Source organism: Periplaneta americana, chromosome 14, assembly GCF_040183065.1.
Source record: "Periplaneta americana isolate PAMFEO1 chromosome 14, P.americana_PAMFEO1_priV1, whole genome shotgun sequence".
Classification (NCBI taxonomy): domain Eukaryota; kingdom Metazoa; phylum Arthropoda; class Insecta; order Blattodea; family Blattidae; genus Periplaneta; species Periplaneta americana.
Window position 1 is genome coordinate 33,763,011 of NC_091130.1, and position 27,792 is coordinate 33,790,802.

Sequence of the window (27,792 nt, forward strand, 5' to 3'; positions counted from 1 at the left end):
CAGTTTTTGTAAAATTTCTTGTATAAATTCAACAATAACAATTTTATACCCTTCATGATATGCCTCGTAATATTCCCTTCAATATTTATGACTACTAATTTCGTGAAATTGAACACTGAACTTTAGCCAATGAATTTTCGTAATAAATACTTTGAATCGGCTGCATGACAATTTGCTCAGCCAATGTAAAAATCTAAGTAAAGTATGTCATTACCAACATAACAGATACAGACTTAGTCACTAAAACACACAAAAGACACATACAAACTACATAATATTTGTCTTTGTATTCCCAACATTTTCCAGAGCGCAAAGGAAGGTAATTAACATTATAGTATTTAATACATCACATATTCATTATATATGAGGTCTCGCCTACCTCACTGAATATTACACGACTACTATGAAGTAGCCAATGGTGATAATAGTATTTAATATCTTGGAAGACGTTTTCTCAGATAAAAAACCCATAATCATGACGAAAGTATTGTAATGTGTATTTGATTCACAATATTTTTAATTGTTTCTAAGCATAGAATAAATTATAGGTACAATTTTCCTACTTCAGAATAATGTTCAGTTTGTGATGTTGTACTGCAGTGTGGCATCAGTGTTGTGTCCATAGTGAAAGAATATACCAAAATTACCTAACTTTATTATTAAATTACATAATTTAAATCAGTATTATTATTTGTAATTACTTTATCGTTTCTCAGCACTTCATTGGTTTGTAAATTTTCCTAGTTTCTCAGCTTCATTTCTCGCTCGTCATTATTTCTCTGTTTGTTTCCTTTCTTTTTTCTTTTGTCTAATTTTCTCTTTCCTTCAATTTCTTCTTTTCCTCCGATCTCTTCTTTCCTCCTCTTTCTCTTAAAATTTTTTATGTATTTCCACCATTCGTATTTTATTTTTGTCACATTTTGAAGTGAAAGTTCTTTAGGTAGGGCACGTGTTGAACGTTGTGAAACAAAATTCCGTGACGGACGTTTTAAGAGGGCTTTGCTTGTTGATACGGTATTATGCACGTTCCTATGTTGTCTCATAAATAAAGTTGATGTTTGTGATATTTCATCAGTTTACACAAATCAATGCACTACTTTGTAGGATTGGGGCTGCCGCCAGCCAGTGCGTCTTCAGTGTAGTGTTGCGACGTTGTATAGTCGAAATCAGTGAGTGAAATTATATTTTGAATTGTGCTTCGTACAAATTTCTTCAAGAGGAATTCACTTTGACGATGAATAATTCACCCAGTTAGATTAAGACCATTACTGATGCAGTTTTCTCACGACACATAACCCTTCAGGCCTGATGTACATTATAGTGTACATTGTTTATTTTTTGGAATGTCTTCGATACTTTTAAATATTTTGAAAAATTCAATGTGATAGAAATGGAGAATATTATTTTTGAAACATTTCTATACCTGAATTAAAAATAAAATTTAAAATTTTTGGGCCTCAGGGGTCAAAATTGTCCCCAAATTTTTATTTTCTGTGAAAACTTGGTTTGGGAATTTTGGATCCCCAGAATGATTATGTGACCAGTTTTTTTTCTTTTTATTTTTGTTTAATATAAATTCAGGACTGAAGAGGTTAAACTATAGCAGAGAAGAGTTTTCATATCTTAGGTTATATTTCATAAACCAAATGTTTAATTTATAAATTCTGAAAAATTGTATTAAGGCAGTGTCCCAAAGCTGTGATTTTGTCGCTGTGATAGGTTTGTCACTGGTTCTGACTGTGGCTGTAGTTCCAAAATCACAGCTCGAAGAAATCTCCGGCCAATATGTGACTTGACTATGTACGTATACTTATATGACAGCATCAGAGTCCAGACAACAGCAAGTCAGATGATAAACTTGAAGGACAACATAACTGTGATCTAATTAACTATTATTCCATTCTAGATGTTAACGTCGGTAACTCTTTGACATTGAAGCTATGCACTCGCTATATTCTTCTTGGACAATTAAACGCACCCACACATCACGATAACAGTTTTGTTTCTAGTATACTAGTCGCGCTACTCACTATTGTTGATATGAGAAACGGCACCGGTATATAAATTCAATTTACAGAGGATAAATATCAGTCGTGATGAGGAACATTTATAATCATCAATAATCATCCGAACACAAAAATCAACTATAGGGTGCGTCAGAAAGAACGGATGGATTTCACAGGGCAAGAAAATTGTAAGGATTCATCAAATCCAAAATTTGTTATCAACAGATTCACCAATACATGCAGTTTATTTATGGTATACATCATCATTCATATGATGTCCTTGGCTTTCGATACAGGCATCGAGGCGTTTTCTGAAGTTCGCCGTCACTTTCACAGTCATACTTGGTGGGATTGCCGCGATTTCTTCACGAGTCGCCGTCTTCAGTTCGTCCTGTGTATGTGGTTACTTGCACCTTCAAATGCTCCCAAAGAAAGAACTCTCAGGGCGCGAGATCTTACCGTAACCTCTGACAATCTCAGTGCAATAGCATGTTTGCGGGCTGATGGTTGAGGCGGCCGGACAACCTACTGTCTGTCTCCACATTTGCAGGTGTACAGGCGCTCCGTGTTCGTCCAGGTGATTTCTTCTTTAATGTTGAACCTGTGGTACGAAATGAAGCCACCCACCGCAAAATTGTATTCCGAGTTGGAATCCTAGCGTGACGTCCAATGTCGAAATGAGTCCTGAGTGGCGATGACAGACTCTTCATTTTTCAAAAATGTCTCTGCGATGAAAGCACGTTGTACACCAGACCAACACCATGTTCTCAACTGAAACTGCATTCTCTCGCTGAACCAACAGTCATGGTCTCCTTCACTCTATCCCTTCCCTCGCTGGGTATCGATACTTTGAAATCCATCCGTTCTTTCTAACGCACTCTGTATAACAAAATCGATATTATGTCACAGCGATTATTTCTGGAGCTGTTACAGTTCGGAAATGTGACGGCAAAATGTTGTCACACCCCACCTTTAGTGTATCCCGAATTTATCATTTGTGTTTGCAAGTCCGTGATCAAGGTAATACATGGATTTTCTCTGGGAGCTCCGGTTTCCCTGTGGCATCCCAACAAATCTCCACATCTCATCGCGAATGGAGCGTAAATCAGCCACATATGGCGCACTCTGTCGGTAAATTGGTGTGCACAACTAGCTTCATATAGGTGAATGACAAACAAGTACTCGCCATTAGTAAAAAAACCTGATTAAGGAGTCGAATTAATACCAAATGCTTAGAACATACTGTATATTTAGAAAAAATGTGTTACTTTCGTAACGATAATTTATTTAATGTGAATAACTAGTGGCGCTACTGTTGTTTATTGCAGTGCTACTCTGCTTTAATGCTATCATTATTGTTACATCAAATATAACTACTCTTAATTTTAATTATATTTTGTGATCCATTGGCTTTATGTTTCGCTGTTTCGATTTATTGTAGACCTGCACAGCAAACCGTCAAAATCTCCTAATGTGACGTGAGTGCTATGACGTGCAATTTAACTGATCACGGGACTTCAGTATTAATCCCTACAAAGTCACAACTCGTGATGCATCCTATTTATTACCACCAATGTCATTAACCAGGCTCTGTAAGTGGATTATATAAGCTGCACAAATAAAACAACCCCAGTACAGGTACTTGTATCGGAGTGTCATATTGCAGCCCCATGTGTCATACTGTCTGTTCCAGCGTGATTCATTGCAGATTTATTACCTGTTGCCAAAACAAATTTCAAGCAGAATTAACTACAGAAATTTTCTTTCGATAGAGGAAGTGTGAATCCACAGAGGGACTGGGTAAATAAATCCCAAAATCAAAGAATAGATTAACTACATTTTTTATAAACTGTCCATTATGTTATTTTCGTTATGATGCATCTTTTTGATGAGCCGTGACATATTTTTCAGTAAATTACGGACACATTCTGTGGAGACGTTCTTTAAAACCGGAAACATTGTGTAGATATACAGAAATTTTGTTAACTGCGTTTCGAGTTCCAAGATATGGAAGAATACCCAAACAGAATAAGATTTTGAAATGAGTTAGAAATTTTCGTGTATAGTAGTGGCAAAAAAACCGGACCGACCCTTGTACCTGATTTCAGAGCCTTGTTCACTCCAGAGCACGATAGACTGATAACTAAGACTTTCGTGGTTCGAATACTGCCTGGGAAGGAAACTTTTTTTGTTATATATATATATATATATATATATATATATATATATATATATATATATATATATATATATTCAGGATTCTACAGCTACTGCCGTCTTCCTGTGCCAATCCTCCAAAGCCTTCTGTCTTGTGTGTCTTCAGTCCTCAACCCCCTCTTGTGCATGACCTCCATTACTTCGTTGTCCCAAGTTCTTTTTGGTCCTCTTCTTCCTGGAGGTTTCCACTGGTAAATTTGTTTAGGCCATCTGTCTTCGCCCATTCTCATCAGGTGATCACTTTTTTTTTTATTCCTTATTCAAATTTATTCCCAATACTTTTCGATTGCAGCGATATTTTACTACTTAATTAACTTATTATTCCCAGAACATGAATTTTACCAGCAATCGAAAAGTATTGGGAATAAATTTGAACAAGGAACAAAAGAAGTTTCTTTCCAGACAGGATTCGAACCACGAAAGTCTTAGTTACCAGTCTATCGTGCTCTGGAGTGAACAAGGCTCTGAAATCAGCTACAAGAGTCGTTCCGTTTTTTTTTTTTTGCCACTACTGTACATGGCAGTGTTAATTCAACATTTCGTGGAAGTATTACACGTTCCGTTCAAATGTCCAAACACATTGAATCAGTTGTAATAGAATTCTAGGCTACAAATGCATATCCGAGTTTCGATCGAAATAATATACACTGTGCCCACTGAAATATTCCGTAATTGTAAACTGCTATAATTTGGTAACTATGCGTATTACGAAATTCATACCATTTTACTTTATATAATGTCGTTTTAATTTTAATAGAAGTATCGGTTTTGAAGAATGTTTAGAGTTGCAAAGCCTTGTCTCTGATATAAAGAATGTGTAAACGGGAAGTGTGTATGTGTATGTGTATGTATTTATTCACACTGCAAATGGGTATATACCCGGTGGCAGTGGTAACTCATTACACTTAATAATGACAATAATAAACACATTATTAATAAAATATACAATTAATAATAAATTAATAATAGCCTAATAATAATAATAATAACAATAACAGGGAGGATCCTAAATTAAATGAAGCATGATCACTTAAAATAACATTTAAAGTAAATCTAATTTGATCTTAACCCTAAGTTCGAACTAAAACCCACGAGTATGATATGTTGATACCTGCACAAGTACCTTTCAGCACTACACTCAGTTCACTGACATCTCACTCACTGCACTGGAACTACGACACATTTCACTGATTCTATCCTGATTTCACTAACACTTCAAAAACATTTCACTGTTCAAATACTTTGCACTGCCACTATAAACTATAAAGCTTCACTGACAGAAACACACTTCACTGACACAACACACTTCACACTTCACTGACATAACACACTTCACACTTCACTGACACAACACACTTCTTCACTGATACAACACTTCAATAACAAATATAAATTACACCCTTTAAATAGTGTGTATAATATACTACCGTCTATTAGTAAAGTCCTTAAGCCTATTTTGAAATACATTTTTGGTTATTGGTAAAGCCTTTAGTAAGTCTGCAGGTAAAGCATTCCAGTTCCTGATAGTGGGATTGAGAAAAGAAACGAAAAGTGAGTCTTTTGTCGAGAAATATATTTTTGTAATAATACCAACTTACGTTATGTCTACTCTAAAAGACGTTAATAATTTTTTCTTGAATGGTGAGCGTGTTCAGTAGCCGCTGATATCGTTACAAATTTTAATTCAGGGGACAAGAGCCAATAGTTGTACACAATTGCCAACAGATGGCAACAAAATAGAATTCTATGTATCCACAATGTATTATCACAGACTACTATATACAGTCACGAAGCTTGAGTTTTGAGGGTGCTAGAAACAATAGACTGTGACGGTACTATTTTGCATTGCCTGTAATGAGGCGATACTAGCGATCCTAGTGGTGAGCAACTATCTAATGTTTGCATATTTACTACGTATTGAGCTTCGCGAGTGTATATACTAGACTGTGGTATTATTGAATCAGATGGTCGCGATATGACATCGCAGTCAAAGCAACTCTAAAAGCTAAATTATGAATAAATGTAATTATTTGTCTGGTTAAATTTTTTCTCCATATTTATAGCATAAAATTTATTACGTACTCGTACATTCTAGATATCTCCACCAAGATAAAGTGGCTGTGTAGGCAAATGTAGGAAGATTTTAGCGATTGCAGCTGCTTTTATATACAGTCTGAAAAAGGAAATGTTTATGCTGAACACCTGTATGTGAAGGCACACTTCCATCATCTTGTAGTGCTTTTTGTATCCACTGGAGTTCGCTAAATGATGTGGGATGTAACAAAACAAAGCCACACGACGCGGACAGGTTTTTCTACTCATCTGGGAGTGTTTACAAATACAGCGTATGTTTTATACCAACATCAAATCCACTCATGAAGTGAGAGCCGTAATTTGTTCCGCCCAGAGTGTATATAAACCGTTTCAAAACTGCAACTATGTACCGGAAGATTTCACACATGAACGCCACAGGGTGTTGGAACGTTGTTGTTGTTGTTTATTAATTAGTCTTCATGTTTATGTGCAGAGAAATTCACAATTCCCTCATTTAGTCTCATGTACACTAACGGTCAAAGATATCTACCCCACTTTTTCTGATCCTCAGAACTTTCTAATCACTGGATAAGTCAAATTGACCAATTTTGAAATAGTTCCGCTAGTTCCCAATAGGTGACACTAATATTGGAACGGGTAAAAACGCATTGGGAAATATTATGATGTAGATTAAGTATAAATTATCCTCATAACTGACAGTACCAGCGGTTTCCCGCTATAGCTAGTGTTTTTTTTTTTTTTTTTTCCAATAATTAGAGAAGGATGAAATTTGTATTCTATAATTCCGATGCATTTATATACTATGGGCTACACAGACTGATACCTCCGCCATCTATTCATAAAAGTAATAATTAAAGAAGGCACAACTTACACGGTCAAATTTATCGATCACTATCATTTAGTATGTATCTTTGAACGCCAGTGCACAAGTTTATGAACACGCTTGAGCTGTTATGATCGAAAGCCTTTAGATCTGATTTAAATAACATCGGTTCACGTTATTATTAATTTACTTATTTAATCTCTATCTATCTATAGATCTGTCTGTCTGTCTGTCCATCTATTTTTCTATTAATTTATTTATTCAGTTATCTATCTATCTATCTATCTATCTATCTATCTATCTATCTATCTATCTATCTATCTATCTATCTGTCTGTCTGTCTGTCTGTCTGTCTGTCTGTCTGTCTGTCTGTCTGTCTGTCTGTCTGTCTGTCTGTCTATCTATCTATGTATCTATCTATCTATGTATCTATCTATATCTATCTATCTATCTATCTATCTATCTATCTATCTATCTATCTATCTATCTATCTATCTGTCTGTCTATCTGTCTGTCTGTCTGTCTATCTATCTGTCTGTCTGTCTGTCTGTCTGTCTGTCTATCTACTTGTTTATTTATTTTATTATGTTAATTTAATCAATCAGAAATATACTTGTCGCGACGTTTTACAAAATTCTTCATCTAATTTGCAGAGACTCAAAGAACACCATTTGGGTTATAAATCATAAGTTTTTTGCTAATTTTAATATCCAGAAATGTTTATCTTAAAATTCATTATTTTATATATGAGAAACTAAAACTTCAGAAATCTTCATACCACATTGAAAAGTTTTCTGTAGATCATTCTATTAATTGATTCATCCAATATGGAAAGAATCCAACTCCATGGTAGAAAAATTTTCAGAAGGTTTTATTTTTATTTTATTATTTATTTTCCTCTGATAGATTGCATAATCGATACCAGAAGTCTCTGATATTGCATCAATTAATGAATTAAGATATCTGTGGCGCTATCTTTGAACGCAAAATATTATATATTAGTATATTCAATCTATAATCGCGATTCTCGTATATGGAGTTGGTTTATTTTGATACAGGAATAGATATGAAATAGGTGTCTAGCATCATGAAGTATAATAGACAAAATTACGAAACTCGAACTTTTTGGGTGGATTTGTAGTGCTTTTTTCATTAGGAATAAGTGCGTAACATCACGGTCTATAATATGCAACAAAACGTTAAAATCTAAAAAAAATGTGGATTTGGGTCTTTTCAGTATTCGATGATCCAATATAGTTTTCCCTGGTAGAGGGGCAGAGAAGGCCTGATGGTCTTATCTCTACCAGGTTAAATAAATAAATACTACTAATACTACTACTATAATTTTCAGAATTGAGCAACCTGCAGTAATTGTCGAAATGTATCATTTGTTTGAAAATAATTTCAATTTATAGTATCTATCGTGCAACTTGTAAAGAGCCTGCTACAAGCTTTCTTGGATTAAAGAGAAACTCAATTCCAAAAATAAAAACGTCAAACTACACTGTAATGTGAATCCAGCAATGTTCCTCAAAATTTATGATTTCTATTAAAGATAGAGAGATGGAAGAGTCTGCATTAAGTTTTTCTGGTAATTTAAATGTCGGGAAGTGTCATAATTTTCATTAAAGAGAGTCTCATATTTAAGAAAGCTCACATCACATAAAAGTATGTACAGTAGTGGCAAAAAAAAAACCGGATCGACCCTTGTAGCTGATTTCAGAGCCTTGTTAACTCAGAGCACGATAGACTGGTAACTAAGACCTTCGTGATTCGAATCCTGCCTGGGAAGGAAACTTTTTTTGTTCCTTATTCAAATTTATTGCCAATACTTTTCGATTGCAGCGATATTTTACTACTTAATTAACTTATTATTCCCATAACATAAATTTTACCAGCAGTCGAAAAGTATTGGGGATAAATTTGGATAAGGAACAAAAAAAAACAAAAAAACGTTCCTTCCCAGACAGGATTCGAACCACGAAAGTCTTAGTTACCAGTCTATCGTGCTCTGGAGTGAACAAGGCTCTGAAAACAGCTACAAGGGTTGGTCCGGTTTTTTTTGCCACTTACTTACTTACTTACTTACTTACTTACTTACTTACTTACTGGCTTTTAAGGAACCCGGAGGCTCATTGCCGCCCTCACATAAGCCCGCCATTGGTCCCTATCCTGAGCAAGATTAATCCAGTCTCTACCATCATATCCCACCTCCCTCAAATCCATTTTAATATTATCCTCCCATCTACGCCTCGGCCTCCCCAAAGGTCTTTTCCCCTCTGGCCTCCCAACTAACACTCTATATGCATTTCTGGATTCGCCCATACGTGCTATATGCCCTGCCCATCTCAAACGTCTGGATTTAATATTCCTAATTATGTCAGGTGAAGGATGCAATGTGTGCAGCTCTGCATTGTGTAACTTTCTCCATTCTCCTGTAACTTCATCCCTCTTAGCCCCAAATATTTTCCTAAGAACCTTATTCTCAAAAACCCTCAATCTCTGTTCCTCTCTCAAAGTGAGAGTCCAAGTTTCACAGCCATACAGAACAACCGGTAATATAACTGTTTTATAAATTCTAACTTTCAGATTTTTTTTGACAGCAGACTAGATGACATAAGCTTCTCAACCGAATAATAACAGGCATTTCCCATATTTATTCTGCGTTTAATTTCCTCCCGAGTGTCATTTATATTTGTTACTGTTGCTCCAAGATATTTGAATTTTTCCACCTCTTCGAAGGATAAATCTCCAACTTTTATAGTTCCATTTCGTACTGTACTCTAAGTTCCCTGAAATGCTCGTTCTTAGTGTTTTTCAAAATGCATCATTTGCTTTAAAGAGAGGCTCATATTTACGAAACCCTACCCTCAGTCCACATGGAAGAGTCTACTATAAGCGAAGAAGGGAATTAGCACACGCCCCTCATCGCTTGTTCTCGTAGACCGAGAGCATTTGAGCTGTTTTATATTAAGATGTTATTGGTGTCACCACTGCCACTCGTCGGAGGGGGGGATGAAATGAAGAACCATGACGATGCTGATATTGCGTTACGCTCTCCAAAAAATTCACTCTCCCCATTCCTGACTGAACCTCACGTCCGTGTACTGGGGGAGGGGAGGCGTCGGGCGTGTGGGATTGAAGAAAGAAACGTCACGGTGCTTGGCGTCACCACAGCAACCGACGACGGTCTCGCCGCTGGAGGCGAAAGAAATTCCGTTGTTTTCCAATTTCCTCGCTAAGAATCTCTCAGCGTCGGCCTTTCCATCGGAACTATCCGATGCCTGTGGCCAGGGCACCTCCCCCCCCACGTCGCGCTATCGGCTTACGAGAGACGCTTGGCGTCGCTGGGAATTCGACCTCACCACCTCCGTCAAAGGCAATAGACATGTCTCATGGACTCCACGCTGCCCTGTAATATATATTCACAATCAACCTCATACCGCAACCCAAATCCGAATTACAGCTAAGGTCAATCGTCATCGAGTGGTACAGTCGGATTTTATGCAGCGAAGAACTCACTCTAAGAGAGTTCATAATAATAATTAGTCTCTTCTTTCAAACTTATTATCTATATTAATAATAAAACTGTAACCTAAAGTTTTCTGGTAATTTTCACTTTTGCAATAATAATCGGTGTAAACAAATATAGCCTACTTCACTCTCCTGAAACCAAAAATCGCATTTTTTAATTTTGTTTGTATGTCTGTCTGTCTGTCTGTCTATAATTGTTTGTTACCTTTTTACGCGACAACAGCCAAACCGCCTATGAAAATTGCTACAGTATGTAAATTACATTGGATCTCTCTTAAAATTTAGCCTATATGGCATTGAAAATACTTTTTTTAAAAGGGTAGTTATAAGGGGTCCTGAAATCAAGAAATCGAAATATATCGCTTATTACTGATTTTTCTCAGAAAAATGTTACATCACAAAAGATTCTTTCAAAAAAAATTCCGATAAGTTTTATTCTATACAAAATGTTGATAGGACTGATATTTAACGATATACTGTATGTGAGTTTTAAAATAATAGCCCTAATTCTTTTTATATCAGTCTAGTATATACAGTTACGAAGCTCAATACGTAGTAAATATGCATCCATGGATAGTTGCTAACCACTAGGATCGCTAATATCGCCTCATTACAGACAATGCGAAATAGTACCGGCACAGTCTATTGTTCCTAGTAGAGCTGGGGACGAAGCGAGTAGAACTGCTGAGTTACTCGGTTCTGTGCTTGGCAGCGGAGCACCGAAGTTACTCGGTTAACCGTAGCCGTTACCGGTCAGTTCAAACGTTCAAACAGAGTTCACGTGTTTTGCTTAATTCAAGCAGGCAACAACGTAGGTACTGTTGTATTTAAATATTTTCTGCTGCAGGACAAATTATTTCCTTATCCCCAAGGCGGGCTGAAAAGCTTCTAGCATTGAAGAGGAGTTCATCCTATTATATGACCTATCAAGTGGACCTAATAAACACTGACAGTCTGAACATATTACTGTAAATAATAATAATAATAATAATAATAATAATAATAATAATAATAATAATAATAATATTATTATTATTATTATTATTATTAAAATTCATGATAACAGAGGAAGCATGGAATTGAACGGGTTACATCAGCTCCTTGTTTATGCGGATGACGTGACTATATTGGAAGAAAATACACAAAAAATTTTACTTCAAGCAAGTAAAGAGATAGGTGTGAAAGTAAATCCCGAAAAGACAAAGTATATGATTATGTCTCGGGATCAGAATAATGTACGAAATAGAAATATAAAATTTGGAAATTTATCCTTTGAAGAGCTGGAAAAATTCAAATGTCTTGGAGCAACAGTAACAAATATAAATGACACTCGGGAGGAAATTAAACGCAGAATAAATATGGGAAATGCATTTTATTATTCGGTTGAAAAGCTTTTATCATCCAATCTGCTCTCAGAAAAGCTGAAAGTGAGAATTTGTAAAACAATTATATTAGGCCCTACCGGTTCTTCTATATGGTTGTGAAACTTGGACTCTCACTTTGAGAGAGTAACAGAGGTGAAAGGTGTTTGAGAATAAGATGCTTAGGAAATATTTGGGGCTAAGAGGGATGAAGTTACAGGAGAATGGAGAAGGTTACATAACGCAGAACTGCATGCATTTTATTCTTCACCTGACATAATTAGGTGACCTCATCAGTCACAATTTTATTTGTATTTATTTCTACGAATTATGTTGTCTGATTACTTTAATTAATCAATAATATTACTCTTCACGAAAGAGAACATGGTTGTATTGAAGGCTAGTAATGTTATAAAATAAATAAACATTATGTTCTTGAGTTTAAGATTCCACGTTTTATTGATTATTTTATCCACTTTCCGTAATAGTAAATAATTCTGTGTGTTATTTTTAAGTGTTTTAGGCAGCGCTTCATGGAGCCTGTTTCTATCTTTTTTTTTTTTTTTTACTTAACTGCAGCGTTTAACGTTTACATCACATGTTAATTTATTAGCTGTTAGTATTATAAATTATTTTATCAATTTTATTTCGTCTGTCATATATAACAACACTGAAAGTTAAATAGGCCTTTCATACAAAATAACTCCGCAAATAGTTGTAATCACGCAAATGAAATTTGCAACCGCCATTTTGCAATGAAGAGAATCACTTTTCTCTCGTCAATTGGCAAAGCGAAAGCGCTTTACTACAACGCTTTTAAAACACGCTTGGTTCCGCTTTCAAAGCACGTTCTAAAATCGACTCAATCTATCTAAATTTTAAATCTGCCGCCTCTAATTTGTACTCGGTACTGTACTCGGTTCAAGCGAGTAATGACATCACAGTAACTGCTCCGAACCGAACCGCTCCGTCCCCAGCCCTAGTTCCTAGCACCCTCACAACTCAAGCTTCGTGACTGTATATACTAGATAGACCGTGTTAATACAATGGATTGAAAACGACTCTGCGTTTATTTAAGACGGCCTTGCACAACAAACGGAAGATGTTCAATTAACACTATTGTTAGGCCTATATGGATATCATTGTAATCTATTCGCATATATGTTTTTCAACATTAATATGTAAAGACAGAGTATTTGTGTGTTTGTATTAAGTAATCTCAAAAGATATTTAACAGATTTGGATAATTCTTATTATTTCTCTTGGCACATTGGACGAAACTTCCGGAGAATGTTTTCATATTAAGAAACGGAGAAGAGAAGGTTACATTATTTAATTTTGCCCATTCAAAGACGTCACTTAGCCTGTTTGTCTTTTCCTTGGGTGCCCAGATTCACATCGATAAAAAAAGGACACAAATCTTAAAAAATGAAAACATTGTTCGAAAAAAGAGGACAGAAAATATGTACTTAGATTTAGGTTTAGGCCTGTATTACAATTTAAATTACGTCAATATATATTTCATTACAAAATATTTACAATACAGATTTAGGCTTATATCACATGTTAATATATATTGTATTACAAAATAATTCTGAAAAACTTCATAGTAATTATTTTACAGTTATCTACATATGAAGTCATGGGAACTATAATAAAATTGTTAAAGAGAGGAGAAAATATCTATTTAGATTTACAATCGCGCCTCGTTCTACTACTTACCTCTGAGCAACGACCATAACAAGAAGGAACAAAGGGAATTATGATCGTTGGCAAAGAGTATATTCCTTCGATGCTGCTGCCACCTACAGGCAAATTACTTCAAAAAGGCGTCAAATCAGATAATTTCAAAATACCAGGTATACAAGTTACGAAAAGGAGGATATTTCTTGATTTTTAAAAATCCGCCCGGACCCCGGACAAAGGTCTAAAAAGGACGACATGTTCGGACAAAAGAGGACGTCTGGTCACCCTATCTTTTCCTCAACTCCTCACAGATAAACCCCTCTATCCGTATCCTATAACTGCACTTGTAACAGTCCCATTGTCTTTGTGATCATCCGGACAGTCAAATGTATACTGGTCTAATATTAATTTCGCTATAACCTCATCTTACTGCCTGTTGCTCAGAATGTAGCGACAAAAAAGAAGTAAATGGATGGTTCTGTTGATGGCACTCTGAGGAGTCTGAAAGGGAAGACTCCCCACTGGCGTGTTCATGACGTCAGCACGGGCTGGAATCAACAGGTCTCCTCTGTGTGACGAGGGCTGTCGGGGTAGGGTGAAGGGTGTGGCGACCCCATGCTACATTACTGTAGACGGAGATGGCGGATTGCCCGTGTATGTGTTGAGTGAACCACTTTGGCGAATGTTCTGCATCCACCTTGAAATTGCTCTAGGTGTAAGTAGACAAACGTAAACTTGGCAGTAGCTGTATATCTACGTCCTTATGTACTCAGTCTAATAGTAATTTAGACACTCGACGGCTTCTCACAGAAGGGGACAATTGTTCGATTACGGACACATCCTGTGAAATTTATAGTTAAAGCAGAGCAGATTTTTATTTCATCATTGCTACATGGTCGTTTTATTACTTCGTCTCTAAACAACACCTGTTGTTATGTGTGAAAGTTAAATGAATAGAATCAGTTGGAAATATTAAACTTTAAATACTTATGGCGAAATGCATCAACATCGGTGAAGAACGCAGTAATCATACGTTACGAAACGACGGTTAAACAGTAACGTGGTTAAATAGTAATATGCGTTACAAGAGCGGTATGTTGAAGTTTTCATGTTCGAGGAAAAGTTTGAAAAAGCTCAACGTAGTGCGAAGATCGTTTATTACATACCTGAAAGAGGAATTTCTAATTAGTTGCAATGAAATCTCCATCTTGGTTTCTGTTCAATGACGGCAAATTTGCAAAACAAAAATATCTATCTTCAACATTGTTGCTTTAAAATGTTTTCTGTGTTTACTATACTCCAGCAGGCCGTGATATACGTCTGTCTTCCCCCCCCCCTAGTCTATGATGAGTCTGGAATCTTGTTGATTTTTTCACGGCTTCCTTAATGTTACTTGCATCACGAATGCAGTAACTTTAGTGGAGTTGTAGAGTTTACTTAATTTTGCAAATATTTAAAAACAATAATTAACAGTGCAATTTAGGTGAAATTGTAGTGGTAAGTTTCCAATTTATAATTATTACTATATTGAACGTCTCTAAAAATAATATGTTAAAAGCCTAAAGCAGTAAAATCAATATGTCACTTAAGCGGTAAGAAGAGGGAAATTGTTGTGTGTTACGTTGGGAATACTGAATGTGGAATTTTAGACTTTCCGCGGATTGATTTTGTGCGGAAACCAAGCAAATACGCACGATCTCGCACAAATGTAATTTCTGTACACCATTCATAATCACAGATTACTTAAACATGGTTAGCTGTCACTTCATTTAACCTGCGTAAAGTCTATGATGATACCAAAGACGTTTTATAGTTTAACTGTACACTGTTTCTACAAAATGGCTAAAGGAAATCATCCATTTCTCTGGAAAGATAATAGTCAACGTTTAAAAACGATTGCGCTTACTCCGTTCTATATGCATTTGTTTTTGCCTTTGGGCGGTGTTATGTTTTGGGAGTTGCATTTCTTTGTTTTTCAATGCTCTTAGGTTAAAATCGTACAGATTTAAAATGAATTGCAAAAATTATTACATTCAAAGTGAGTTTGAAGTATTGATAGACTTAATTACTTTAATTGTATTATATATGTAAAAGATGGAATCTCAATGAAGGAAAAGGATGAAGAAAATTAGTACGAATGTGTGTACGATCCAGGACCCCAGGGAACTATGCATTATCCTAAGATCCACTCATAACCTCTCTTCGTTCAGCTAGTCACGTAGAAAAAAGAGATACTCGAGTGTTCCCTCTTAAAGTAAAGAAAATATCATGTCTCATCCATCTCTCGTATTACGCGAACTGCGTTTCTCCAGCAGGTAATAACCTTCACAGGGTTGTCAAAGTGCGTCAAGTTTTAAAATTCCTTTGCAGAACGAAAAGTTACATTTGTTGGGATCGAATGTCTGCACATTTAAAGAACAAAACTGAAATTCTTTCAATATTTTCATCATAATACACTTTTCTCTAAAATTTGCTGAGCATATCGGGAATTAATTGAATAGTTTTCCCAAACTACACTATGAAATGTTTCATATATATATTTTTTTTCTCGGAAAGGAAGTAAAAACGAGCAAAATTGCACCAAACTATTTTGTTTGAAATGAATAACCCTTTGAAAATTAAAGACATTACTTACAGTTCACCTGTATATCTCCTCATCAAGTCCACACCGGTGGAGTAAAGGTTAGCGCGTCTGGCCGTGAAACTAGGTGGCCCGGATTCGATTCCCGGTCGGGGCAAGTTACTTGACTGAGGTTTTTCCGGGGGTTTTCTCAACCCAATATGATCAAATGCTGGGTAACTATCGGTGCTGGATCCCGCACTCATTTCACCGGCATTGTCACCTTCATATCATTCAAACGCTAAATAACCTAAGATATTGATAAAGCGTCGTAAAATAACCTACTCCTCATCAAACCCCACCTAACCTTATCACTAGAGCTAGGATTTATTTTGTAGTATGAGTTAAGAATGACTCCGAGTATAGTTGAGTCGTTGTGATGCCGGTTAAGAAGGTTTTAAGCCTGGTTGACAAGACTCGAAATGCAAGAAAAGTCACAAGGACTAGACCATGCAGCTTTTAAACCCCCCGCTGTTTTGTAAGTGGTGGTTAAGAGAATTAAAGACCCTTAGCGCAGAAGTACTGAATGACAAGTATAAGAAGTGAGGGGCATGACTTGCATATTTATAAACTATGCTTACTTACTTATTGGCTTTTAAGGAACCCGGAGGTTCATTGCCGCCCTCACATAAGCCCGCCATTGGTCCCTATCCTGAGCAAGATTAATCCAGTCTCTACCATCATATCCCACCTCGCTCAAATCCATTTTAATATTATCTTCCCATCTACGTCTCGGCCTCCCCAAAGATCTTTTCCCCTCTGGCCTCCCAACTAACACTCTATATGCATTTCTGGATTCGCCCATACGTGCCACATGCCCTGCCCATCTCAAACGTCTGGATTTAATGTTCCTAATTATGTCAGGTGAAGGATATAATGCGTGCAGCTCTGCGTTGTGTAACTTTCTCCATTCTCCTGTAACTTCATCCCTCTTAGCCCCAAATATTTTCCTAAGAACCTTATTCTCAAAAACCCTCAATCTCTGTTCCTCTCTCAAAGTGAGAGTCCAAGTTTCACAGCCATACAGAACAACCGGTAATATAACTGTTTTATAAATTCTAACTTTCAGATTTTTTGATAGCAGACTAGATGACAAAAGCTTCTCAACCGAATAATAACAGGCATTTCCCATATTTATTCTGTGTTTAATTTCCTTCCGAGTGTCATTTACATTTGTTACTGTTGCTCCAAGATATTTGAATTTTTCCACCTCTTCGAAGGATAAATCTCCAACTTTTATAGTTCCATTTCGTACAATATTCTGATCACGAGGTTTATAAACTATTCCGACTAAAAATATTAGCTTCTAATACATAAGAATCCTATATAGCTCTACTTATCACTGACGCCTTGTCGCTAATAGTGACGCTACCTCTCCGTAATGTTGAAAACATCGAAGAAGAGAGGGGGGGGGGGAGAGAGAGAGATATTTCTCTTGGTAACGACATCAAAAGTAAACGTTATGCCTATATTTTGGCAACATTGTGTGTTTGAAATCATCGTAACGGCATCTGAAAGTTGCGGTACCTAATTCTCCAGTTTAGCGATAGTAAGTGGATGGATTTTGTTTACGTTTTTTGACGAAATTTTTCAGATGAAAATCTCTTGGCAGTTTCAGAGCTGTCGTTGACCTGCATGGCGCAAATACATAGTAATCAGCTATGCGTAAATGAATGTAATTTGGGTATATTCTTTTACTGTACCACTACCACCATGTATGTGACAATGAAACTGTGTGATGTACCTTGTATAACTGTGGATGATGTGGCAGCCCGTGGTTTCGGGATGCGGGTTGTGGGCGGCAAGACGGGGAACGACGGTCGTTTGTTTGCCTACATCGTGTGGACTGTGCCTGGTGGTCCCGCGGAGAAGGGCGGCCTCCAGCAGGGAGACAAGGTGAGTGAAACCAGGATTCATGATACCAACACGTGAAACTGACTCCACACAAGTCATAATAATTAATGTTATACGTGTCTAACTAAATTCAGATTATAAAACAACAATAATAATAGGCCTAATTAGGGCTAGGATTTTGATGAAATTGCATCTTTTTTCTAGTAAGCCAGAAACATAGCTGCTTTAGTATTTATATGTTATGTGATAAACTGAGTGTTTTAAGACATATTTGTTAGGGCATTTTTTTTTTGCATTTTTTGCCTGTTTCAAGTCATAAGAGCATCTTTTGTTTTATTAGGTCATTTTTAGGCATTTTCGTATAATTTTGGCCATAAATCCCCATTATTAATGTGAAATAATGTTTATTTCCTTTGATATTTTCTTTACATATTTTGTCCATTAACATCCATTATTTTGCATAACATTTTTATCGTTTTTCTACACAAATATTGCCATTTTAACGTAGTTCACCCCATGTAATGGACCAGTTCAACCACCCCTTGAATATAAACTCCTTTATAGTCTACCTGCTAATTCCGAATAAGAGTGGCCTTGTGGTAGACTACATGAAAACTAAAAGTAAAGTAAATCCATGCCGCTACAGCTCATGCAGAGCCAAGACCGACCAGCTGACTGCTGATCTCACGTCCATATGTCAAAGCAGAGGTGAACGATCATACATGGAAACTACATCAGGTAATAGTAATATACGTTACAAGAGCGGTATGTTGACGTTTTCATGTTCGAGGAAAAGATTGAAAAAGCGAAACGTAGTTGAGCTTTTTTAATTTCCGAGAACATGAAAACAAACATACCGTTCGTGTATCGTACATTATTTTGTGCGAAGATCGTTTATTACATACCTGAAAGACGAATTTCTAATTAGTTGCAATGAAATCTCCATCTTGGTTTCTGTTTAATGACGGCAACTTCGGAAAACCAAAATATCTTTCTTCAACATTGTTGCTATAAAATGTTTTCTCTGTTTACTATACTCCAGCAGGCCGTGATATACGTCTGTCTTTTTTTTTCCCAGTCTATAAATGCGAACTTAAAACAAACGGAAAGGTTATGTAATGATTTATTTTTTCATTTTAATAATTTAACAATATTATTTATATAACATATTGCAGTAATAACATCGGCATCTGGAATCTTGTTGATTTTTTCACGGCTTCCTTAATGTTACTTGTATCAGGAATGTAATAAGTTTCGTGGAGTAGTAGACTTTACTTAATTTTTGCAAATATTTGAAAACAATAATTAACATTGCAATTTAGGTGAAATTGCAGTGGTAAGTTTCCAATTTATAATTGTTACTATGTTAAACGTCTCTAAAAATAATATGTTAAAAGCCTAAAGCAGTAAAATGAATGTGGCGCTTAAGCGGTAAGCAGAGGGAAATTGTTATGTGTGTTACGTTGGGAATACTGAATGTGGTATTTCACACTTACCGCGTATTGGTTCTGTGCGGAAAACAAGCAAATACGCACGATCTCGCACAAAATAATTAAAGTGTACTACTTAGAAAAAATTATGTAAAATCTAATTTACTTACTAGTCTAAGTATAAAGTAGTACAAAACCTCTTTTCCTATTAAGCCAATTATGTAAGATCAATTTTTAGGGCATTTTAAGGGCATTTTTAAGGGCATTTTTGAAAATTTTTAGGTCATAAATGCATTGTTTTTAGGACATTTTTTCATGATTTATAGGTCATCAAAATCCTAGCCCTAATAATAATAATAATAATAATAATAATAATAATAATAATAATAATAATAATAATAATAATAATATCCTTATCAATAAAAAATGATCATTATTATCAGCAACTGCGCATCAATAGCAGCACATTATCACTAAGAGTTCGGATACATTAGCGCTAAAAAATTAAAAATGTATGTATTCCCTAGACCTGAAAAACATTTATCTGCAAAAAAAAAAAAAAGAAAAAAAAAGCCTAATATTCCTATAGACCGAAATGTAACAGTTGGGAAGTTATTGATTGGCGAAATTTTAAATGGAGGGAGGCATTGTAAACGTAGTTTTACGTTTTAAAACACTGTGATATGATGCATTATTGAAAATAAAATTCTGCTTCTTGTGTTGTTCCAATAAGTTTATTTCATAATTAAGTACAAACTCAGTAAGGCATTAAAAGAATTACACAAGACAAATTACTTGCCCTTCTTATGGATTCCATGAATTGTAAATTCATACCAGGTGCAGTTCTCTTTCCGACCTCAATGAAACACTTGATAGCTTCTTCGATTGGAAAAACGTCTTCTGTATCCAGCCAATGCATTGCTATCATAAAATCTATAAACAAAAGGCATGTCTGCATAATCACTATGTTAATACACGAATTAAATGCCAAGTGAACGTGTATTCAGTTGTGTGTTTTGCGCAGGTGTTGCAGTGCCCAGATACTGCTGTGTGCAAAAGATCTAGCGTAACACGTCAAGTATAGTACACGGAATCGCAAGACGTTCCAGTATTTGTCCCCAACCATTAGACGTAGGACATAGGTATTTCAGGTTAAAGCGATATGGGTTAATCCAAACCACATTATCCTGAAGTATTTTACATTCTTGCTAAGACACCACGTATAATTAATATAACTAAATAAGATTATTAAAAAAATTAATGTCCTACTAAATAAAATAAACTACGACCACCTCTGTGGTGTAGGGGTCAGCATGCTGATCTCTTACCCAGAGGGCCCGGGTTCGATTCCCGGTTGGGTTGAATTTCCTGGTTGAGGTTTTTCAGGGTTTTCCCTCAACCGTAAGGCAAATGCCAGGAAATTCGGGCCACAACATCCCTGAATATCACCGGCCTCATTCATTACCGAAATCATATTCATAACAAATCAGTAATACAGTCACCATCTAGTTCACAACAATAAAACCAGTCTCAACAATAGTACACAGGCCTTTAGATTTCAACCAAAAGATTTACTCGCGATATGACCAAAGATGTTAAAGCGAGTATAAATAACAGCGAGAAAAAAAAATAAAATAAACTACATTTTTGTGAATCTTAATGCTGAGTTTCATAAAGAAATAATATTTTCAAATGTTGAATGTTTCCATATTTCTCTGAATATGTAGCATCTTTTAATAGTGACATACTTTTTACGACATTTTAAAAATCTTCATTATCATTTTAAAAATCATGTATTTTGAGTCATATAACCGTTAATCTCTAAGTTAAGATAACAAGATATTGTGTACTTCCATTATAATCTTATTTCATTTATTTATTTATTTATTTATTTATTTATTTATTTATTTATTTATTTTATTTTTATTTTTGGTTGTTCTAATCGTCTCTTAATCATCTGCAATAATATTAATGCAATTATCAACAACGATGTTCAACAATATCGTCATTAGCAATATTATCAACACCATTATCAACAGGTCATTATTAATAACATTATAATGACCATCAACAAAATAAGGAGCATCGCAGTTCATCAATAATGTCTTCATCATCAGCGATATAATATTTTTTTTTTCATTGCCACCACCATCAACAGTGTCAACTTAAACAATATTATTATTGTTATTATTATTATTATTATTATTATTATTATTATCATCATCACCATTACCATCATTATCAGTATTAGTACTAGATATGTAATATTTGTTACACTCACATTATTTTGAAGTAAAATGTCATCTTTCCATTTTAACCTGAAGAGACTCAAATCTCTATACAGTATTCTTCGTTTTTAATATACAGTAGTTTGTTTAGAATTTTCATAGTCGTGTTTTCTTTTCATATGCTCTTACTATTTTGTTTTCTTTATCTGTATTTTTCTAATTAGAGTTAAGATATTGTGATTCATTTTCATTTATAAGGTCACTGTTTTCGTATTATGTTGTATATGAACTTATACCCGTTTTTTTTTAAGATGGGTCATGACAGTTAAGCGGCCGACCTTGGAACTGCAACGCTATGTTTCCAATATGGACTATCAGGTGATCAGCTGATACGAGCTACAGTTTTCGTTAGATGGCTGACAAAACATTCATTGGCAATTTACGCGAAAGCAAAAAAGAAAACAGTATAAAAATTGACAGAGAATGAAACACAAAACGTATTAATGCTAACATTGTGTGGACAACAAATGGCGCCAAGAGAGCTATTGAGCACTCAACACCGAGCCCCTACCACGCCGTAGCGGAGAACTGAGAAATATGTTCCCAAATTGAAGCAGCAGAAAGCCGCCATTTGTAGGTAGAAAACGCGCGGGATTTCGAAACCGCTATTTGAATACGTGTCGTATTGCGTATCCGAAAGCTAAATGGTTTTGTTTAAAGGAACAATACTTTTTTTGCGATACCTTTAATACCGTGTCTCTACTGTCAGCAGAGTTGCTAGGTTTTCTGCGAGGGAAGTCGGGATATCAGAAGCTAACCTAAGACATTAGACTTGTCAACAGTTTAGCCTATCATAAGATTTATAGCAGTTTTCTGCAGTGTTCACGTGCTTTTTAATGTAATAGGTCTATTCGCCTCCGTGAGAAACACTAAAATACGAAGGACCACACAGTGCAGTGAACACTACAATAAGTTTTTCCTTTACTAACCGCGAATAGCCTACGTTTTAACAATTTGCTAATAAATTAATTTTGGAACCGGTACTGCAACACTTTCACTATCTGACGATGAATCCATGTTTAAACATAGGCTAGTTCACTAAACTATAAAACGCAGAAATTGTATGTTTCTGTTATTAGTGTAAAGTACGATATCAAAATCCTATCTTTCTTGCCAGTCAACGCACTTGAGATACACAAAGTTTACAAATTGCGAGAACAGCGACTAGGGACCGGAACGGAATAATCAACAATGCGGTAGAACTAGAAGAAATATTATTTTGCGAATTTAGTTGCCTTACGGCAATCAGCTGGGCTACCTCATAGACTTACACAGGTTATCTCTGTGTTTACAATGTTACCATTTGAGTCAATATATAAATAAAAATATCGGATAATAGGAAATACAGACTAATTTGTTTAAGTATGTTCAAGGCTAATATCTGTAAAATCGGGATTTTTGTCAATCCCGACTTCCTTTAATCGGGACTCAACCAGGAAATTGGGAGAATCCCGCCTAAATTGGGATACCCGACAACCCTGGCTGTCAGACATAGGTACTGTGTTCAGACTTGCATCATTTTCATGGGAACTCTGAATGTGAACATTCATAACCACGGTTAATAAAAGAATTAATATGTCAACTTTTTAATTCAATCTGTAGGTTAAACTGATGTATGAAGTCAAAAAAGTAGTAGCAGCAGTAGCAGGAATAGTAGTAGTAATAACTTAATAGCAGTAGCAGCAGCAATAGCATAAGAAAATGTTTCATTAATCCGTAACTAAGACAGGAATTACTTTCAATCAGTTATATATATATATATACATATAATTTATGCAGTTTCTGTATGTTTAAGTTCGGTAAATAATTTTATTATTCATGTATGCATTGAAACAACAGCTGTTTGAAGAAAATGAATGATATAGAGTAAGGACAATAACAGTGTATAATAACGTAGATTGAAAGGTAATTACTATCTTAGAAATGAGTTGAACACACTGAGTGATTCAATGTAGGGTAGAAATTCTCTCTGCGGATTGCACCTATCCACTTTCGGTTAAGAGAATCTTTACTCAGAGCAAACTTGAAGCATAAAGAGTCATATGGCAAGTACAATAGTTTGTCTTCTGTAACATAATATGGAGAAAAAATCGTCGTAGAAATTAAGGATTAACTAACCAGTGAAATATAACATTCCTTCCTTCTTTACCGTTACATCCGTGTGCATTGCTGCAATAAAAAGCAGCACACGAAAGAACCATACTTATTCAGCTCTACCAAGCAAATGGCCGCTCGTAGACTGTTCAATTTGGGAACATAACACTAGCGCCAGTGAGCGGTCTAGTGGTTATTTAGTAAGTCTATGCTCAACACGTGGGAACTATAACTTTGGAAGTCATGTTGTTACCATAGCAAAGTTTCCCACGCTATGTGACATTCAGTTGCTTTTTCGATCGCAGCGCTGCTGTCGTGTCCCATCTTTAGAAAAAAAGAACAGGTATAGCAACTGTCTTAAACACATAATTATGAAGATTTAAATTTGTTTAATTCTATATTAAAATTTCCACCAACGGAAGCATTGCTTTTAGAATTATGTATTTCTTATTTGCATGGTAGTTAAGCCTCTGGTTAACAGGTTCGCATGTATAATAATATTTCTTAAGTGTTTTGTGTAGGCCTAACTTGCCTATTTTTGTAAACGTTAGAAAATCGCAACACATAACTAGAATATATCCTAATTGTTCCGGCGTTTTTCATCTTCTAGAAGGTTTCGCCGAAAGGCCACAACTTTCGTATTTTTTAATATTGTGAATTACTATACCGGTATCTTAAATTTATAAAAATAAAATTTCATCACTTCTGCAACATTGGCTTTTATCTTAAACAAATAGAACCGGTTCTTACTTGCATAAAGCAATATTTATAGGCCTACTTATTGCCCTTTTCTCTGTGTTAATTTATTGTGTTGTGAAAACACTGTTTTTGCCCTTAAGTCAAATCTATGGGTAAATTCATGCAGAGAGAGAGAGAGAGAGAGAGAGAGAAATCTTTAACAATTTCAATTATATAATAATGCTATAGTTTATTTTCTTTAATCATTTCCATATATATAAAAATTATGGCGTTATAAATCTCAACTTCAGACTTTTCTTTCTACAAATAAATGAATAACTTTTGTTTTATTCGTATGAATAAAGCAAGTTACTAAAAATTAATGCCTAAATTGAATTATAGGGGAGAGTCGGGTAGTATCGGACATCGAGTAATATCGGACAGTGCGTTTCTTTCATCTACCACCATATGGTAGTACCTGAATGACATGGTTACGTTTCTCTATGCGACATCACAGAAACGTAACCATGTCAATCAGGTACTATCATCGTGTGGTAGATGAAAGAAACTCACTGTCCGATATTACCCGATGTCCGATACTACCCGACTCTCCCCGAAGTAGATAAAAGCAATGTGAATCGTTTAAAAAAGTAGATTGTAAAACAAAATAAATATTTCCTCTCACGCCAAACTGTCAGTTTTTACAGTTGCGTTTGGCTACTCTTTCTTCCGTTAAAAATCTCAGAATATTTGAGTGTCGAATACAGAGCACAAGTCATTTCCTTGTTATATAATTTTACGTTATCACTTGATTACAATAACTTCAGCATTGATTGTAAAGACGTAAGAAAATATAAGCTTTAAAAAAATAGACTCTTTTTAAATCGTTTAAACTTTGTTGAAATAAGGTTAACATAGAAACATGAACACCATTTCAGTCAACAAACTTTAAAGTTTAAAATCACGGTACTAACATTCGATTTTATTTTCAATTTGGGTGTATTGGCAAATCAATAATTTTGTTCCTGAGATGCGAATTTTTGTTATGCTGTGCTTTATGAGTGTTTTGAAAAAAAAAAATTACCTATGAATACTGGATGAGCAAATTACCTCCCGACCGGAGAGAAAATAAATTATCGGCGGGCAATGGATTTTAAAAGCCTATAAAATTCATTAACATGGCTTCCTCAGGGCCGAAAGTAAAGTTGGGAAGACCGTAGAATAGAACCCTGTCCCTGATAGAGGATTGCTGGCAAAATTTACTGCCTTCTCGCCCATGTAGAGATTTGAGATTAGCACATTGTGCCATACCACTGGCTTAAGTCACGTGGGTGTGTCTCACGCTGCACCTCTAATTTGCTTTGTAAGGGATTGTGTGGAATGTTCGCTTTCAGGTGCTGGAGTGGGACGGTGTGTCGCTGGTAGATCGTAGTTTTGAGGAAGTGTGTGCCGTAATGGACCGGACAGGCGATGTGGCAGAATTGCTAGTCGAGCATGGGACTGACCTGTAAGTACATTACCTGTAGGGTAAATAATAAAATTAAGTAGATGCTTCGAAGCGCATATTTCGTAGATATACAGTAGGTAGGTTTATTGTAGAAACCAGCAAATAATTCACTTTTCATAATTATCACTCAAATTTAATTCACCAAATCTCTTGAAATGAGTCGTGAATTGCAAAAACATGTCCATTTGAATAAATTTTTCAGGAGACACAAAAAATTGATTGTCTTCAAAAGCGTTTGGCATTTTCAAATTACAATTTTTTTCATTAATGCTTAATAATAATAATAATAATAATAATAATAATAATAATAATAATAATAATAATAATAATAACAAAGAAACGAGGACATTCACAACATATTAAAAATACAAAACATAACTACAATTTTAGATACATACAGAAGAAATTGGTACGACCATGTGATCAGAATGCCCCCAGAAAGAATACCACAAAATATCCTAAACTACACACCAAGAGGAAGGAGAAACATCGGCAGACCGAAGAAACGTTGGAGGGACCAGCTGAATCCAGGAGACGGAACAGGCCCAACGGCCTAATCCGAAGAGCATTTGATGATGATAATGATGATGATGATGATAATAGTAATAATAATAATAATAATAATAATAATAATAATAATAATAATAATAATATGTAGTGTTTGGCACTCATGAACTTGAAAGTTTTTGTTTAGTATTTTCTGGAAAAAAAAAAAAAACTGAATTGCCCGGACATGTGGGGTTTATGCAATTCATGACTTGTAACAATTATTTTATGAACAGTAATCTCACGAGAGGTTTTGATTTATCTAGAGAAAATCAAAACTCAAGTGGGATTTAATTGACTATTACACGATTAGAAGAAAGTATATACGGTATAAAGATTAGAAGAAACAAAGTACTCTAATACAACAAAATATTAATTGACTTATTGAAATTCTATTTCACTAATGTTAGCTTACCAAAACCTTTGAACGGAGTCGCCATTTTCAGTTGACTGTCTATGCTGTAAACACATGACGATCGCAAAGCATGTTTTATAATACCGTAAAGAATTTGCAGTTTGAAATGTTGGCAAAATAAGAAACAAATGGTAGTGAGGTGCTAAAAACAGAAGAAAGTATATAAAGATTAAAAGAAATAAAATACTCTAATACAATAAAATATATATTAATTGACTAACTAAAATTATGTTTCACTAATGTTACCTTCACCAAAATGTTTGAACGGAGGCGACATTTTCAGTCAACTATCTATGCGGGAAACAAATTTCGATCGCAAAGAACGTTTCATACTACCGTAAAGAATTTGTAGTTTGAAATGTTGGCAAACAAAGAAACAAATGCTAAGGTAGTGATAAAAAGAAACAAATGCTACGGAAGCGATAAAATTAATCAGATGCTAGGAAAGCCATAAAATTTTACGATAAGCAGCCATGATTGGTTGAAAGACGTCCTTTCGTACCATTTTATTGGTCAAAAGTATTATGACATAGTAAAAGTGTAATAGTCTCTTTAAAACAATTTCCAGGTAAAGTAGACGGAGAAGGAAATTTTTTTCTAAACTATTTTAAATGTAAGGCTATAGCCTACTTAAGCCAAGAAATTAAAAAAAAAAGTTCTCAAACATACAAAAATAAA

General features: G+C 35.2%; 1 protein-coding gene across 1 annotated transcript in view; it reads left to right on the top strand.

Annotated features, from left to right (window-relative positions):
* The window catches only part of Fife (regulating synaptic membrane exocytosis protein fife), a 1,049,884-nt gene that overhangs the window by 910,416 nt on the left and 111,676 nt on the right, over window positions 1-27,792 (top strand). The window contains exons 15-16 of the mRNA XM_069845197.1: window positions 18,074-18,198; window positions 26,041-26,153. Of these exons, the coding sequence (XP_069701298.1) occupies window positions 18,074-18,198; window positions 26,041-26,153 (238 nt within the window). The remainder of the gene's footprint in view (window positions 1-18,073; window positions 18,199-26,040; window positions 26,154-27,792) is intronic.